Source organism: Canis lupus, chromosome X (genome assembly GCF_003254725.2).
Source record: "Canis lupus dingo isolate Sandy chromosome X, ASM325472v2, whole genome shotgun sequence".
NCBI classification, from domain to species: Eukaryota; Metazoa; Chordata; class Mammalia; order Carnivora; family Canidae; genus Canis; species Canis lupus.
Genome location: NC_064281.1, coordinates 52,402,852 through 52,417,116, shown reverse-complemented (window position 1 = coordinate 52,417,116; position 14,265 = coordinate 52,402,852). Strand labels below are relative to the sequence as shown.

Genomic DNA, 14,265 nt, shown 5'->3' with positions numbered 1-14,265 from the left:
TATGATATAGTGTCCCTCTTCATCTCTTACTACAGTCTTTGTGATAAACTTTAATTTATCTGATATAAGGATGGCTACCCCTGCTTTCTTTTGAGAACCATTTGAATGGTAAATGGTTCTCCAACCTTTTATTTTCAGGCTGTAGGTGTCCTTAGGTCTAAAATGAGTCTCTTGTAGACAGCAAGTAGATGGATCTTGCTTTTTTATCCAGTTGAAACCCTGTGTCTTTTGATCGGATCATTAGGCCCATTCACGTTCAGAATTACTCTTGAAAGATATGAATTTAGTGTCATCATGACCTATTCAGTCCCTGTTTTTGTGCATTATTTCTTTGGACTTCCTCTTTCTTTTACAGAGTCCCCCTTAATATTTCTTGCAGAGCTGGTTTGGTGGTCACATATTCTTTCAGTTTCTGCCTATCTTGAAAGTTCTTTATCTCTCCTTCTATTGTGAATGAGAGCCTTGCTGGATAGAGTATTCTTGGCTGCATGTTCTTCTCATTTAGGACCCTGAATATATCCTGCCAGCCCTTTCTGGCCTGCCAGGTCTCTGTGGAGAGGTCTACTGTTAATATAATACCTCTCCTGGTAAAGGTAGGGATTTCTTGTCTCTTGCTGCCTTAAGGATATTCTCTTTATCTTTGGAATTTGTGAGTTTCACTATTAAATGTTGGGTGTTGAATGATTTTTATGGATTTTGGGATGGATCTCTCTATCTCCTGGGTCTGAATGCCTGTTTCCCTCCCCAAGTTGCGGTAGTTGTCAGCTATGATTTGTTTTATACACTTTCTGGTCCTCTGTCCCTTTCGGCACACTCTGGAACCCCAGTTAAACGTAGATTTTTCCTTCTGAGGCTGTCATTTATTCCCCTTAACCTATCCTCATGATCTTTTAATTGTTTTTCTTTTTTCCTCAGCTTCCTTCCTTACCATCAAATTGTCTTCTAAAACTCACTCACTCTTCTACCTCATTAACCCTTGTCTTTAGGACCTCCAGTTTGGATTGCATCTCATTTAATTGATTTTTAATTTCGGCCTGATTAGATCTAAATTCTGCAGTCATGAAGTCTCTTGAATCCTTTATGCTTTTTTCCAGCGCCACTAGTAGCTTTATAATTGTGCTTTTGAATTGGCTTTCTGACATCGAATTGTAATCCAAATTCTGTAACTCTGTGGCAGAGAGTACTGTTTCTAGTTCTTTCTCTTGTGAGTTTTTCCTTCTAGTCTTTTTGCTCAGTGCAGAGTGGCTAAAAACAAGTTGTACTGGAAAAAGGAAGGCAAAAGGGAAAAATGGGGGGAACAAACAAACAAGAAAACAAAACAAGGAGGATAATCCTCTGATTCTATATACTGTAAGTCCCTCGACTTCCCCTGGAGCTTTCCAGCACTGCTTGGTTAAGAACTTGCTCTTCCAGGGGTCCTCTTGGTGGCTCAGCAATTTAGCACTGCCTTCAGCCCTGGGCCTGATCCTGTAGTCCCGGGATTGAATCCCACATCGGTCTCCCTGCATGGAGGCTGCTTCTCCCTCTGCCTGTGTCTCTGCCTCTCTCTTTTTCTCTGTTTCTCTCATGAATAAGTAAATAAAATCTAAAAACAAACAAACAAACAAACAAAAAACATGCTCTTCCCCTGTTCTTCCAGCTGGTGTTCTCGGGGAGGGGCCTGCTGTGCTGATTCTCAGGTGTGTGCACCTAGGAGAGCTGCCCCACCCCTTCCACGTGCCGGGCTCAGTGGAAGCTGTTTATCCTGTGAGGTCCCTGTTCCTTGGCGGCCCTGCTCTGTCCCAGGCACAGGGTGACACCAGGAGCAACAACCACAGTGGCAGCGGCCAGCTCTCCAGCCCTAGAGTCAGCTCCAGAAGTATCTACCACAGTCTTCTGGTCCGCAGGGGCCTGGAGATTCCAGGGGCAGTGCGCTGATCTGCACAGCTCGGTTCCGCCTGGGGGCAGGAGTCTCTTCGCTGTCCTGTGTCCTCCAGGCCTCCGCCTGTTCCAAGGGGAGCACTGGATCCTGGGCTGTGTCCACCGGCATCTTGAGCTCCGGGGCCTATGCTGCTGGAATTGCACTCTCGGGGCGGCGCAGCCCCCTCCGCCCAGAGCCACTCCCTGAGCTGCTCCCGAGTCCCCAGCGGGCGGCGCTCCAGCCCTTTACCGCCATGGTCCATGGTGTGTGGCATGCTCTCCTTCAGAGTGCACTTCCTCTGTTAGTGACCCCGGGAACCTGGGGGCTCCACTGCCCCTCCTGGGATCCTGCCCAAGTTCCCTGCCAGTGCCTTTCCATCCGGGAACATTAGTAAAGTTGCTGCTTCTCCGGGACTGGGCTTTCCTGTGCTGGAGACTCTTGCAGCCCGGCCTTATCCGGGCTCCTCGGGGGGCTCTTCCCCCTTGGATGCTTCTTTATTGATTTTTTCCGTTTTCCTACCTTGATTGAAGCACGAACTCTTCTCATTGTAGTATTCCAGCTGTTCTCTCTTTAAATCTCAGGCTGAATTCATAGGTTTTCAGGATGATTTGAAAGTTATCTAGGTAAGTTGGTGGGAACAGGTGACTTAGGGATCCTACTGTCCTGCCATCTTGCCCCGCCTCTTCAATAAATAAAATCTTTAAAAAAATAATTCCAGCTTGATTTTTTACGTATAGAAGAGCCACTCCAGTTTCCTGAAGAGGGGGAAAGTAAGGGCTTATTTCCTTTCAAGTATTAGTGATAGCTTCTCCAACTTTCCATTTATGTTGCCTATTTTTCTCTCCTCTTTTAATCCTATGAAAAGGGGTAGGTAGATGGATTTATTCTGTGGTTACCCTAATGTGCTAGATGAGCATTCATGTCATTTTGCCCTAAATTCCCTTTCGAATTTCAGAGAAAGTGATTTGTGTAATCAATAAATGACTTAATATATACAAATGCTTAAAACTGCTTGATATATAGTAAGCACTGTATAGGAGTTGATCATTAAAAATAGCTCTGACCCATGGCTTGAACGTGGGAAAAGTTTGTTCCACCAAAGCCATTTTGTAATCAGTCTTCTAGGTCAGCAGCTGGTCCTACCATTTATGCCATTTACTGCCACTGCTGTCACTTCCTCCTTTGCACTGATTGCATGAGATACAAAGGAGCTATTTTTGTATTCTGTGCTGTCTGGTATTTGTCCCCATCCATCTCTAGGACAGCTGAATGCACTATGAGTTTCCCATTTCTTTAGGATTTGTTTCTTCTACCTTCAAAGGGTATACTGTTATTCCTTTCTGAGAACATGGTTAGAATGTCTTTTCATGGATACTCAAGAAGTTGACAGGGAATTGAGTGGAGCAGACTAGGTTTCTTTTCTTGTACCTTTGTTAACTCCATTCATCTCTAAAAGTATTCCCCTCATTAAAATTGGACTACCAGGGCATCTGGGTGGTTCAGTCAGTTAAATGTCTGCCTTCCACTCAGGTCATGATCCCCAGGTGTGGGATCGTGCCCTGCACTGGGCCTTCTGCTCAGCCATGAGTCTGCTTCTCCTTCTCCCTTTCCCCTTTCCCCTGATCATTCTCTCTCTCTCTCTCTCTCTCTCTCTCTTTCTTTCTCCCATGCTCATGCTCTCTCTATATCAAATAAATAATTAAATAAAACCTTTTAAAAAATTGGGCTCCCAAAAGTACATCATCCCAGTAATCATGGGCCCATCATCTCTCTTTTCTCATAAGAGAAACTATGGAAATTTTTCCAGGATTTCCTTCTGAGGGTGACTAGTTAATCTGTACTTTATAGCTCTACTTTCAAAGAGCTAATAATATCCATTAGTTAAATAAATACTTACTAAATTATTATTGTATATATCTATAAACAAAACAAAGTTCCTTATTTCATGAATCTTATATTCTAGTTGGGTGAGACAAATGATAAACAATTTGATGTTTGCCGGGTGATAAGTGCCCTGAAGAAAAATAAAACAATGTAAGAGATTGTCATCTTATAGAAGGTTATATTAATATAATATAGTATGGGGGCAAAAAAGTGAATAAATTAGGGCTACAAACTATGGTGGATATCTTGGGGAAGAACTGCTTCTAGAATAATGAACAGCCAAGTGCAAAGGCCCTGAGGCAGAAATTTTTTGGTGTGTTGAACAGCTAAGAGACCAAAGTGGCCAGGGTTGAATGAGCAAACAGGACCATTTACTCCATTTCTTTTCTCAAAGGGAATAGCAATAACACATAAGTTAAAGCTCATTTAAAAAGAGATGTGAAATGAGACCTTTGGAGGGCCCACAGAACAGAGAGGTGGTGGATTCTTCCTACCACAGTAATTTCCAGTATTTCCCCATTAAAGCCTATCTCCAAAGTTTATATCTGTAGGCCAGCTTTGGGGAGGATGTTGCAATCCATGTTGACTGTAGGATTGTAAAAGTCATGTTTTAATTTTAGAGAGGCTACACAACAGGAAATGTCCTCTCTATTTTTCTAGACTTTTCTCATTTTAGAGAGTGTGAATTTAAGCCTAACAAGCACCTTCTCTGAGCTCTGCCTACTGGAACATTGGTAGAACTGGTCTCAAAAGGCTCCCAACCAATGCCTTAGTCTATTTGGAGGAGACAGGGACTATAGAAAGCATCCTGTCCAGGTAAACTTGGAATCTGTCATTATAAACCCTAGGAGTTGGTGAGCCTACATCCATCTTGGGGCCTGGGTAATACCTTAAAGAATAGGCTATGAGTAAGAAGCTTTGTAAATGAGAAGCGACTAATTTGTGTTACTGGAAGAGGGAAATAAAATCATTTAATCTGGCAGAGACCTTAAAGACCCAACAAGTTCACATCCCCTGATTTGTGTAGCACATAGCCACTTCACTCCTTATTGTTCCAATCTCAACTTCCCTCCTGCCCCAGCACCTTATCACCCATGTCAAGGAAATATGGGATTAAGTCCTTTTTAGGTTGCTAATAGAATAGTTATTATTTATTGAGTGTTTAACATGTTGGGACTATGCTCTTTACATACATTCTCTTATTCAATAATTACAACAACCCTATGAGGTAGATGCAAAATTCAAACTGAGCCTCAAGTGTCAGTATCTAAACTATGTGTAAATACTTTGCCTGAGGTTGCTTAGCCAGTAAGTTGTAAAGCTCCAACACAAGTGATTATGACTCAAAGCTGACTCTAATCTCTATGCTATGCTGTCTTTTCCCAATTGCAGTTGTAGAAGGGATAAAGGAGAATAGGCTTTATTATTTAATAGGCCTTAAAGGGTATGGCAGCCAAGATTCATTTATTAATTCTGAAAACTGCCATTGAGCCCCTACCTTTTGTCTGGTGCCCTAGTAGGGCTGTTGCTTCTAAAGATGAATGAGACAAAAATATTTATTGTTATGAAACTCATGATACTGGCAGAGAATTTGGACCATCTAACACACAGGATATAGTACACTAACTACTGTGATGAAGATACATATCAGATGCTATGGGAGCACATGGAAGGGGATCATATCTCTTTTTGAGAGTCAGAGAAGGCTTCGTACACTGGGTAATGCATGAGTTGAGTTCTGAAAATCAAAGAGGAGTGGATTAATTAAGGTACAGACTAACCTATAACAAAGAGGACCACAAATTCAGTGACATAAATAAGATAGAGAAAAGTTTACCTCTCTCATGGAGAAGTCCAGAGATAAATAGTCCAAAATTTGTGGGGCAGTTCTGCCATCTTCACCACTTGGCCTCAATCTCTGGGTCCTAGACATCGGTCTTCATTATCACCCAAAGAGAAGGGGAAAAGAGATAGAATGGAACAAAGACAATTTCTTTGTTAAATCATGATCCAGAAGTTTGCATACATTTATTTTCGCTTGTATTCTATTATCTAAAACTTAAGTACATGGTCTTACTTAGTTGCAAGGTAGGCTAGAAAATGTAGGCATGGGTAGCAACTAAAACTTAGTGACTTCTAAGAGTAAAAGCAAGAAGAGAGGATAGATACTAAGAAGCAATTGGCAGTCTCTGCCATAACGGGGAGAAGTGTTATAAGCACAGAGAATTCTGTATACACAAGAGTGAGAAAACATGATATGTAAAAACTATAATACTTCAGTATTGCTGTAGTATAGTATGAATGTAGAAATAGTGGAAGATGAGACTGGAGATTGAAGGCAGTGGCCAGATTATGGAACACCTGTGTGCTAACGAATTTAGAATTTATCCCAAAAATAGTGAGTTGTCACTGAAATATTTTAAGCAGAGGCGTAGCACAATTATATTTTGAATTTATGAAGGTCAATCAATCCATACTTTGGTAGACATATTAAAGGAAAAAGTGACAGGAGGCACAGAAAAACAGGAGATCATTGTAATAATATTAGGTGGATATAATGAGACATGGAACCAAGACAGTGGTAGTGAACAGAGAGGATATATTAGAGAGTTTAAGGAAGAATAATTGACAGAACTTGGTGAGTAAATGGATGTGAGCTATGAGGAAGAGGGAGAATACAAGGATAATAATGTCCAGATTTCTGCCTTGAATATTAGAATTGTTTTGATTAATAAACAGTTATAAAGAAAGATTTAAGTGTATGGAATTGTTGAATCATCGTACACCTCAAACTAACATAACAGTGTATGTTAACTATACTGGAATTAAAAGTTTTAAAAAAAGAAATGGCTGAGAACTTCTCAAATCTGGGGAGAGATTTATGAAGCTCAGAAGCACTCCAGAATTTCAACCTGAAAAAATCTTCTCCAAGACATCATGTAAAACGAAAATCATGAAATCATGATCATCATGTAAAATAAAAGAATTTTCAAAGCAGTAAGAGAGACAGAAAAAAATACTCACATATAAAGGAACCTTATAAAGCTATCAGTAGATTTCCCACAGATGTCTTTCAGGCTAAGAGAGAGTTGGTTAATATATGCAAAATGCTGAAAGAATTAAAATGCCAACCAAGAATATTTTACCTGGAAAAGTCAGCTTTCAGAAATGAAGGAGAGATAAAACTTTACCAAACAAACAAAAGCTGAGGGAGTTCTACTCTAGACCTGCCTCACAGGAAATACTGAAAGGAGTTCTTCAAGCTGAAATGAAAGGCCTCAAATTAGTAATATAAAAATATATGAAAATATAAAATCTACTGGTAAAAGTAAGTATATATTCAAATTCAGAACACTCTAATACTGTAATATGGTGGTATGTTAACTATGTAACCCTAATATAAATGTTAAAGTTCAAAACTGTTAAAATAACTTTAGGAACAATAATTTGTTAATAGGTACACAATATAAAAAGAGGTAAATTGTGCCATCAAAACCAAAATATGGGAGGAGGTGTAAAATGATAGAGGTTTTGTATACAATCAAAGATAGAGTTAGCAGCTTAAAAGAGATTGTTATATTGGTATTTTTGCTTATGGAAGCCTCATGGTAACCACAAAGCAAAAATTTTAAGTAGATACACAAAAGATAAAGAGAAAGGAATCAAAACATGCCAGTTCAGAAAATGATCACTTCACTAGAAGAAAGGCAGCAAGAGAAGAGGAAAGGAACAGCAGAATTATAAAAGAGGCAGATAGAATTAGTAAATCCTTATCAATAATTATGTAAATATAAGTGGATTAAAATTTTCAATCAAGAGGCATAGAGTGCTGAATAGATTAAAAATAAGACCCAGCAATATGCTGCCTAAAAGAGATTCACTTCAGCTTTAAGGGCATGCATAGCCTCAAAATAAAGGGATGGTAAAAGATAATACCAAGCAAGTGGAAACCAAAAGAAAGAAGGGATAGCTATACTTACATGAAACAAGTAAACTTTAAGCCAAAGACTGTAACAAGAGACAAAGAAAGTCATTATATAATAAAATAGTCTACTTTTCAAGAGGATGTAACAAGTGTAAATATATATGCACCCAACATTAGAGAGCACTGAAATATATTAAGTAAATACTAACAAATTTGAAGGGAGAGAGGCAACTAAAAATAATAGTAGGGAAATTTAATACCCCTCATACAACCATGCATGTAGATCAATCCAGACAGAAAATCGATAAAGAAATATTGGACTTGCATTATACTTCAGACAAAATGAACCTAACAGACATTTATAGCACACTGCATAACAGCAACGCAATACTCATTTTTCTCAAGTGCACATGGAACTTTATAAAGCATAGATCATTGCTGCTATAAACATCAGGGTGCAGGTGTCTCGGCGTTTCATTGCATCTGAATCCTTGGGGTAAATCCCCAACAGTGCAATTGCTGGGTCATAGGGCAGGTCTATTTTATAGCAGCAATGTCCACAATAGCCAAACTGTGGAAGGAGCGTCGGTGTCCATCGAAAGATGAATGGATAAAGAAGATGCGGTCTATGTATACAATGGAATATTACTCAGCCATTAGAAACGACAAATACCCACCATTTGCTTCAATGTGGATGGAACTGGAGGGTATTATGCTGAGTGAAGTAAGTCAATCGGAGAAGGACAAATATTGTATGTTCTCATTCATTTGGGGAATATAAATAATAGTGAAAGGGAATATAAGGGAAGGGAGAAGAAATGTGTGGGAAATATCAGAAAGGGAGACAGAACGTAGAGACTCCTAACTCTGGGAAACGAACTAGGGGTGGTGGAAGGGGAGGAGGGCGGGGGGTGGGAGTGAATGGGTGATGGCACTGAGGGGGGCACTTGACGGAATGAGCACTGGGTGTTATTCTGTATGTTGGTAAATTGAACACCAATAAAAAATAAATTTATTATAAAAAAATAAAATAAAGCATAGATCATATGCTAGGTTACAAAACAAGCCTTAGCAAATGGATGAAGATTGAAGTCATACCAAGTATCTTTTCTGACTAGAATGCTATGAAACTAGGGATCCCTGGGTGGCGCAGCGGTTTGGCGCCTGCCTTTGGCCCAGGGCGCGATCCTGGAGACCTGGGATCGAATCCCACATCGGGCTTCCGGTGCATGGAGCCTGCTTCTCCCTCTGCCTATGTCTCTGCCTCTCTCTTTCTCTCTCTGTGACTATCATAAATAAATAAAAATTTAAAAAAAAGTTATAGAATGCTATGAAACTAGGAATCAATAACAGGAGGAAAACTGGAAATTCACAAATATATGGTAATTTAACAACACACTACTGAACAACCAATGGGTCAAGGAAGAAATCAAAAGGGAAATTTAAAAATCTTGAAACAAATCACAATGGAAAAACAGTATATCAAACTTATGGGATGCAGCAAAAGAAGTTCTAAGAGGGAGTTTTATACTGATAAACACCAACAGTAAGACAAAAGAAAGATGACACCCATGTCGCAACCCAGCATTCTTGCTGCTGGATCTGTCCAGCTGCCTGCATGCCCCACATCTGCATTGCCCAACACCCATAGCACTTAATTATTTTATTTTCCACTGTGCCTGGTGAGAACAGGAAATCTTCTACACACTGTGTGATCCTAGGTAATTTGTCCCTTTAATTCAATTGTGTGGTTTTTTCCTCACACATAAGTATTGATCCCTACTCATCTAAAGTCTTAAAGAGGACCTCTGCAGCTCTTCAGAGCTCTTTGTGCAGCTATCTTCTCTCTGATATTTTGCCCTGAAAAATTCTCTTTCTTGCCCTCTCCATACTTGCAACTCAGTGTCCTCAACTTAAACAGACTGATGGGCTCCTTCTGAGTTTCCCTCCATATATTATGGCTTGCAGACTATCTCCAGGCTGTAAACTGTGAATATCATGAGGCTCACCTCATTTCTTTTTCCTGTCTCTCATGGATCACTGTCTTTCATTGCCAGATTTCCAATGCCTTGAAACCCATTGTTATGTGGGGTTTTTTTTTCTAGTTTTTAAATTATTACTGGCAGAAGATGCAAACCTAATACTTTCTGTGCTATCTTGGCTAAAAGTGGAAGTAGCTGTTACAGTCTTTTCAGAGGACAGTTTGGCCTTTTATAACAGTATTTTAAATGTGTTTTTCTTTTGACCCGGCAATTCCAGTCAGTCTTCTAGTTGCTGGAGATTTAGCAGTGAACATGATAATGTACTTCCATGTAGCTTACAGTAGATTAGAGTGGCAGACACAAAGACAAAATAAGTAATTACAATATGCCTTGTTAGGAAGTAATAAATGCTAAGGAGAAAAAAAACTTAGGGAAGGGGGATAGGAGGCATACAGGAAGGTGTATTAAAATTTTAGATACATTCACTTAGATGGACTCACTGAGAGGATTATATTTGATTATAGCCTACGATTAAGAGAGCAAGCTATATAGATAGATACCTGGAAGAAGAGCACTCCAGGTAGATGAAACACTCAGTGCAAAGGCCCTGGTGTGTTTGATAAATAGCAAGGGACATTCTTTACAACTCCTATAGTGCATAAGCATATTCTCACAAAATAGTAGTTATTTAGAATATTATTACTAATGATTGTGAAACTGGATGGCCTCAAAGCTTATCTGCTTGCTACTATGTCATACTCTCTCTTTCCTATACCATGAGACATTGAGACATGTATTGCCTTGTGATTGTGCTTGCACTACATTCTATCATTGCTCAGCTTTTACACAGAGTTTCCTTGTAAGTTCTATGACTATGGAGCCTGATAAAATGTTGGTCTCTGACATTTCTCTTTGCACCAATCATTGGGGTTGATTTTATTTTTTTTTATTTTTATTTTTTTATTTTATTTTTTTAAGATTTTATTTATTTAATCATGAAAGACACACACACACACACACACACACACACACAGAGAGAGAGAGAGAGAGAGAGAAAGGCACAGGCACAGGCAGAGGGAGAAGCAGGCTCCATGCCAGGAGCCCGAGGTGGGACTCGATCCTGGGTCTCCAGGATCACGCCCTGGGCTGAAGGCGGCGCTAAACTGCTGAGCCACCGGGGCTGCCCTGGGATTGATTTTATTATCGCACTACCAAATTGTACCCTTCCTTCCTCACCATGTGTGCATCCTCTCAAAATGTGCACTCTGGCCAAAAGTTCAGTCTCTCCAGAGACAAGAAAGATTTTCAAATACATATTGAGATACTATATAAAATTTGTAATCATTAGAGTTGCACGGTTGGCTCAGTTGGTTAGGCATCTGACTCTTGATGTCAACTTGGGTCTTGATCTCAGGGTTGTGAGTTCAAGACCCATGTTGGGCTCCGTGCTGGGCATGGACCCTGCTTTAAAAAAATTGTAATGATAACTTCTCCCTCATTTGTCCAGCACTTTTTACAACGTATAACACATTTTGTTTTTGCCCTTTTTTGAATAAGTAATACGTACATGGTATGAAATTTTGAAAGATCAAATTATATAAGAATGAGAAAGAAGTTTCTTCCATCCTTTCATCAGCCACTCATTATTCCTATCTTGAAGCAAACAATCTAACTAGTTTCTTTGGTATCCTTTCAGAAATATTGGGTGCATTTTAGTAACTATCTACACCCTACTCCTACCCATACAATGTACCTTGAGTACCCTTTTCACTTGATTCTCATCGCACATTGGGAGGTATGTGGTACTCTCCCTATGTTACAGATGAGGAGTCTAAAGCTCAGAGATAGGGGGTGACTTGCCTAGGCAGTAAGTGAAAAATCTGGGACTGATATTGCAGTTTTTGTCTGAATTCTTTCCTCCACATTGTGATGTGCCAGGTCCTGTGTCTTAAACATGATAGGAGACTTCTAAAAACTTGCTGGTAGCTGGAGTGATTTTAAAAATCCCAATTTCTTTTGTCATACTATAGTTGCTATGGCAGACTCTAGATGTAGTGCTGGTGGGCACCAACTGGTAGTTAGCATTAGGGAAACAAAAACTTGATCTTTCTAATTGTTTCCTGAAAATATTCTCCTTTTACAGATCTATTCGGGTCCACCTGAGGAAAGTGCTACACCCCCAGTCCCTCCGCCTCGAGTAACAGCAAGAAGGCACAAACCAATCACAATTTCAAAGCGCTTGCTGCGGGAAAGAACAGTTTTTTATACTTCTGTGGATGAAAGTGAAGGTCAGTACTAAGATATTTCCTTAGCTTCTTAATAAAATTGGAAGTGACTGAATTCCTGCAATCTCATGATAAAATTTCAATGGATGAGGAGTTGTTTCATATGGATGAGCAAAGAAAGTGGTTTCTTGAGATGGAACCTACTCCTGGTGAAGATGCTATAAAGACTATTCAAATGACAAAAAAGGTTTTTGAATATTTCATAAACTTACTTAATAAAGCAGTAGCAGAGTTTGAGAGTATCAGCTCCAATTTTGAAAATTCTATTGTGGATAAAATGCCATCGAACAGCATAGCATATTAAAGAGATGGCTTGTGAAAAGAAAATTCAATCAATGCAGCAAACTTCATTATTGTCTTATTTTAAGAAATTGCCACAGCTAGCCCAACCTTCAGCAGCCATCAACAATATAGCCAGATCCTTTTCCAGCATAAGGATTATGACTTACTGAAATCTCAGATGATTCATAGCATTTTTAAAGCAATAAAGTATTCTTTTATTTATTAAGCTTTTATTTTAATTCCAAAATAGCTAATATAAAGTGTTATATTAGTTTCAGATGTACAATGTAGTGATTCAACACTTACATACAACACCTGGTGTTCATTACAACAAATGTACTCCTTAATTCTCATCACCCATTTTATCCATTCCCCCTATTTTATCCACTTCCCTTCTGGTAACCAAAAGTTTATTCCCTATAGTTAAAAATCTGTTACTTTCTCTCTCTCTCTCTCTTTTCCCCTTTACTATATTGTTTCATTTCTTAAATTCCACATATGAGAGAAATCATATGGTATTTGTCTTTTTCTGAGGAACTTATTTCATTTAACATAATACTTTCTAGCTCTACACATATCATTGCAAATGGTAAGATTTCATTCTTTCTTATGGATAAGTATCATTGATATATATATATATATATATATATATATCACATCTTCTTTATCCATGCATATATCGAAGGACACTTGAGCTGCTTCCACAATTTTTTTTTGTAATAATGCTTCTATAAACATAAGGATGCATGTTTCCCTTTGAATTAGTGTTTTTGTATTCTTTGGATAAATAATCAGCATAATTACTGGATCATAGGGTAGTTCTATTTTTAATTATTTGAGGAACCTCCTTACTGTTTTCCACAGTGGCTGTACAAGTTTACATTCCCACCAACAGTGCACTGTATTTCCTTTCTCTGAATATCTTCTCCAATACTTGTTTCTTATATTTTTAACTTTAGCCCTTATGACAGATTTGAGGTTATATCTCATTTTTTTAATGGTGAGGTGATATCTCATTATAATTTTGATTTGCATTTCCCTGAAGATGAGTGATGTTCAGCATCTTTTCATGTGCCTGTTAGCCATTTGTATGTCTTCTCTAGAGAAATGTCTGTTCCTTTTTCTGCCCATTTTTGATTGGATTATTTGGATTTTAGGTATTGAGTTATATAAGCTCTTTTTTTATTTTATTTTATTTATTTATTCATGAGAGACACACACACAGGGGTGGGGGGTAGAGACACAGGCAGAGGGAGAAGCAGGCTCCATGCAGGGAGCCCGATGTGGAACTTGATCCCGGGACTCCAGGATCATGCCCTGGGCCGAAGGCAGGTGCTAAACCGCTGAGCCACCCAGGGATCCCCTATAAGCTCTTTATATATTTTGGATACTAACCCTTAATCAGATATGTCATTTGCAAATATCTTCTCCCATTCAGCAGGTTACCTTTTAGTTTTGCTGATTGTTTCCTTTACTGTGTGGGAGCTTTTACTTTGATGTAGTACCAATAGTTTATCTTTGCTTTTGTTTCCCTTTCCTCAGGAGACATACTTACAAAAATGATCCTATGGCTGATGTCAGAGACATTACTGCCTGTGCTCTCTTCTAGGATTTTTAGGGCTACAGTTCTCACATTTGCATCTTTAATTAATTTTGAGTTTATTTTTGTGTATGACATAAGAAAGTGGTCCAGTTTCATTCTTTTCAATGCACCTGACCAATTTTCCCAATACCATTTGTAGAAGAGACTATCTTTTCCCCATTACATATTCTGTCCTCCTTTTTTGAAGATTGATTAATTATATATTTCTGAGTTTTCTATTCTGTTCCATTGATCTATCCATTTATTTTTGTGCCAGTACCAAATTGTTTTGACTACTCCTACTTTGTAGTATATCTTAAAGACAGGAATTGTGATACCCCATGTTTTGTTTTACTTTTTGAAGATTGCTTTGGCTATTTGGGGTCTTTTTTGGTTCCATATAAGTCTTAGGGTTGTTTTTTTCC

General features: G+C 38.8%; 1 protein-coding gene across 5 annotated transcripts in view; it reads left to right on the top strand.

Moving 5' to 3' along the window:
* OPHN1 (oligophrenin 1) overlaps nucleotides 1-14,265 on the top strand; it is a 519,936-nt gene that overhangs the window by 464,610 nt on the left and 41,061 nt on the right. For all 5 annotated transcript variants that reach the window (XM_025466070.3, XM_035711487.2, XM_035711488.2 and 2 more), the window contains one exon: nucleotides 11,835-11,979. In XM_025466070.3, coding sequence (XP_025321855.1) covers nucleotides 11,835-11,979 — 145 coding nt within the window. The remainder of the gene's footprint in view (nucleotides 1-11,834; nucleotides 11,980-14,265) is intronic.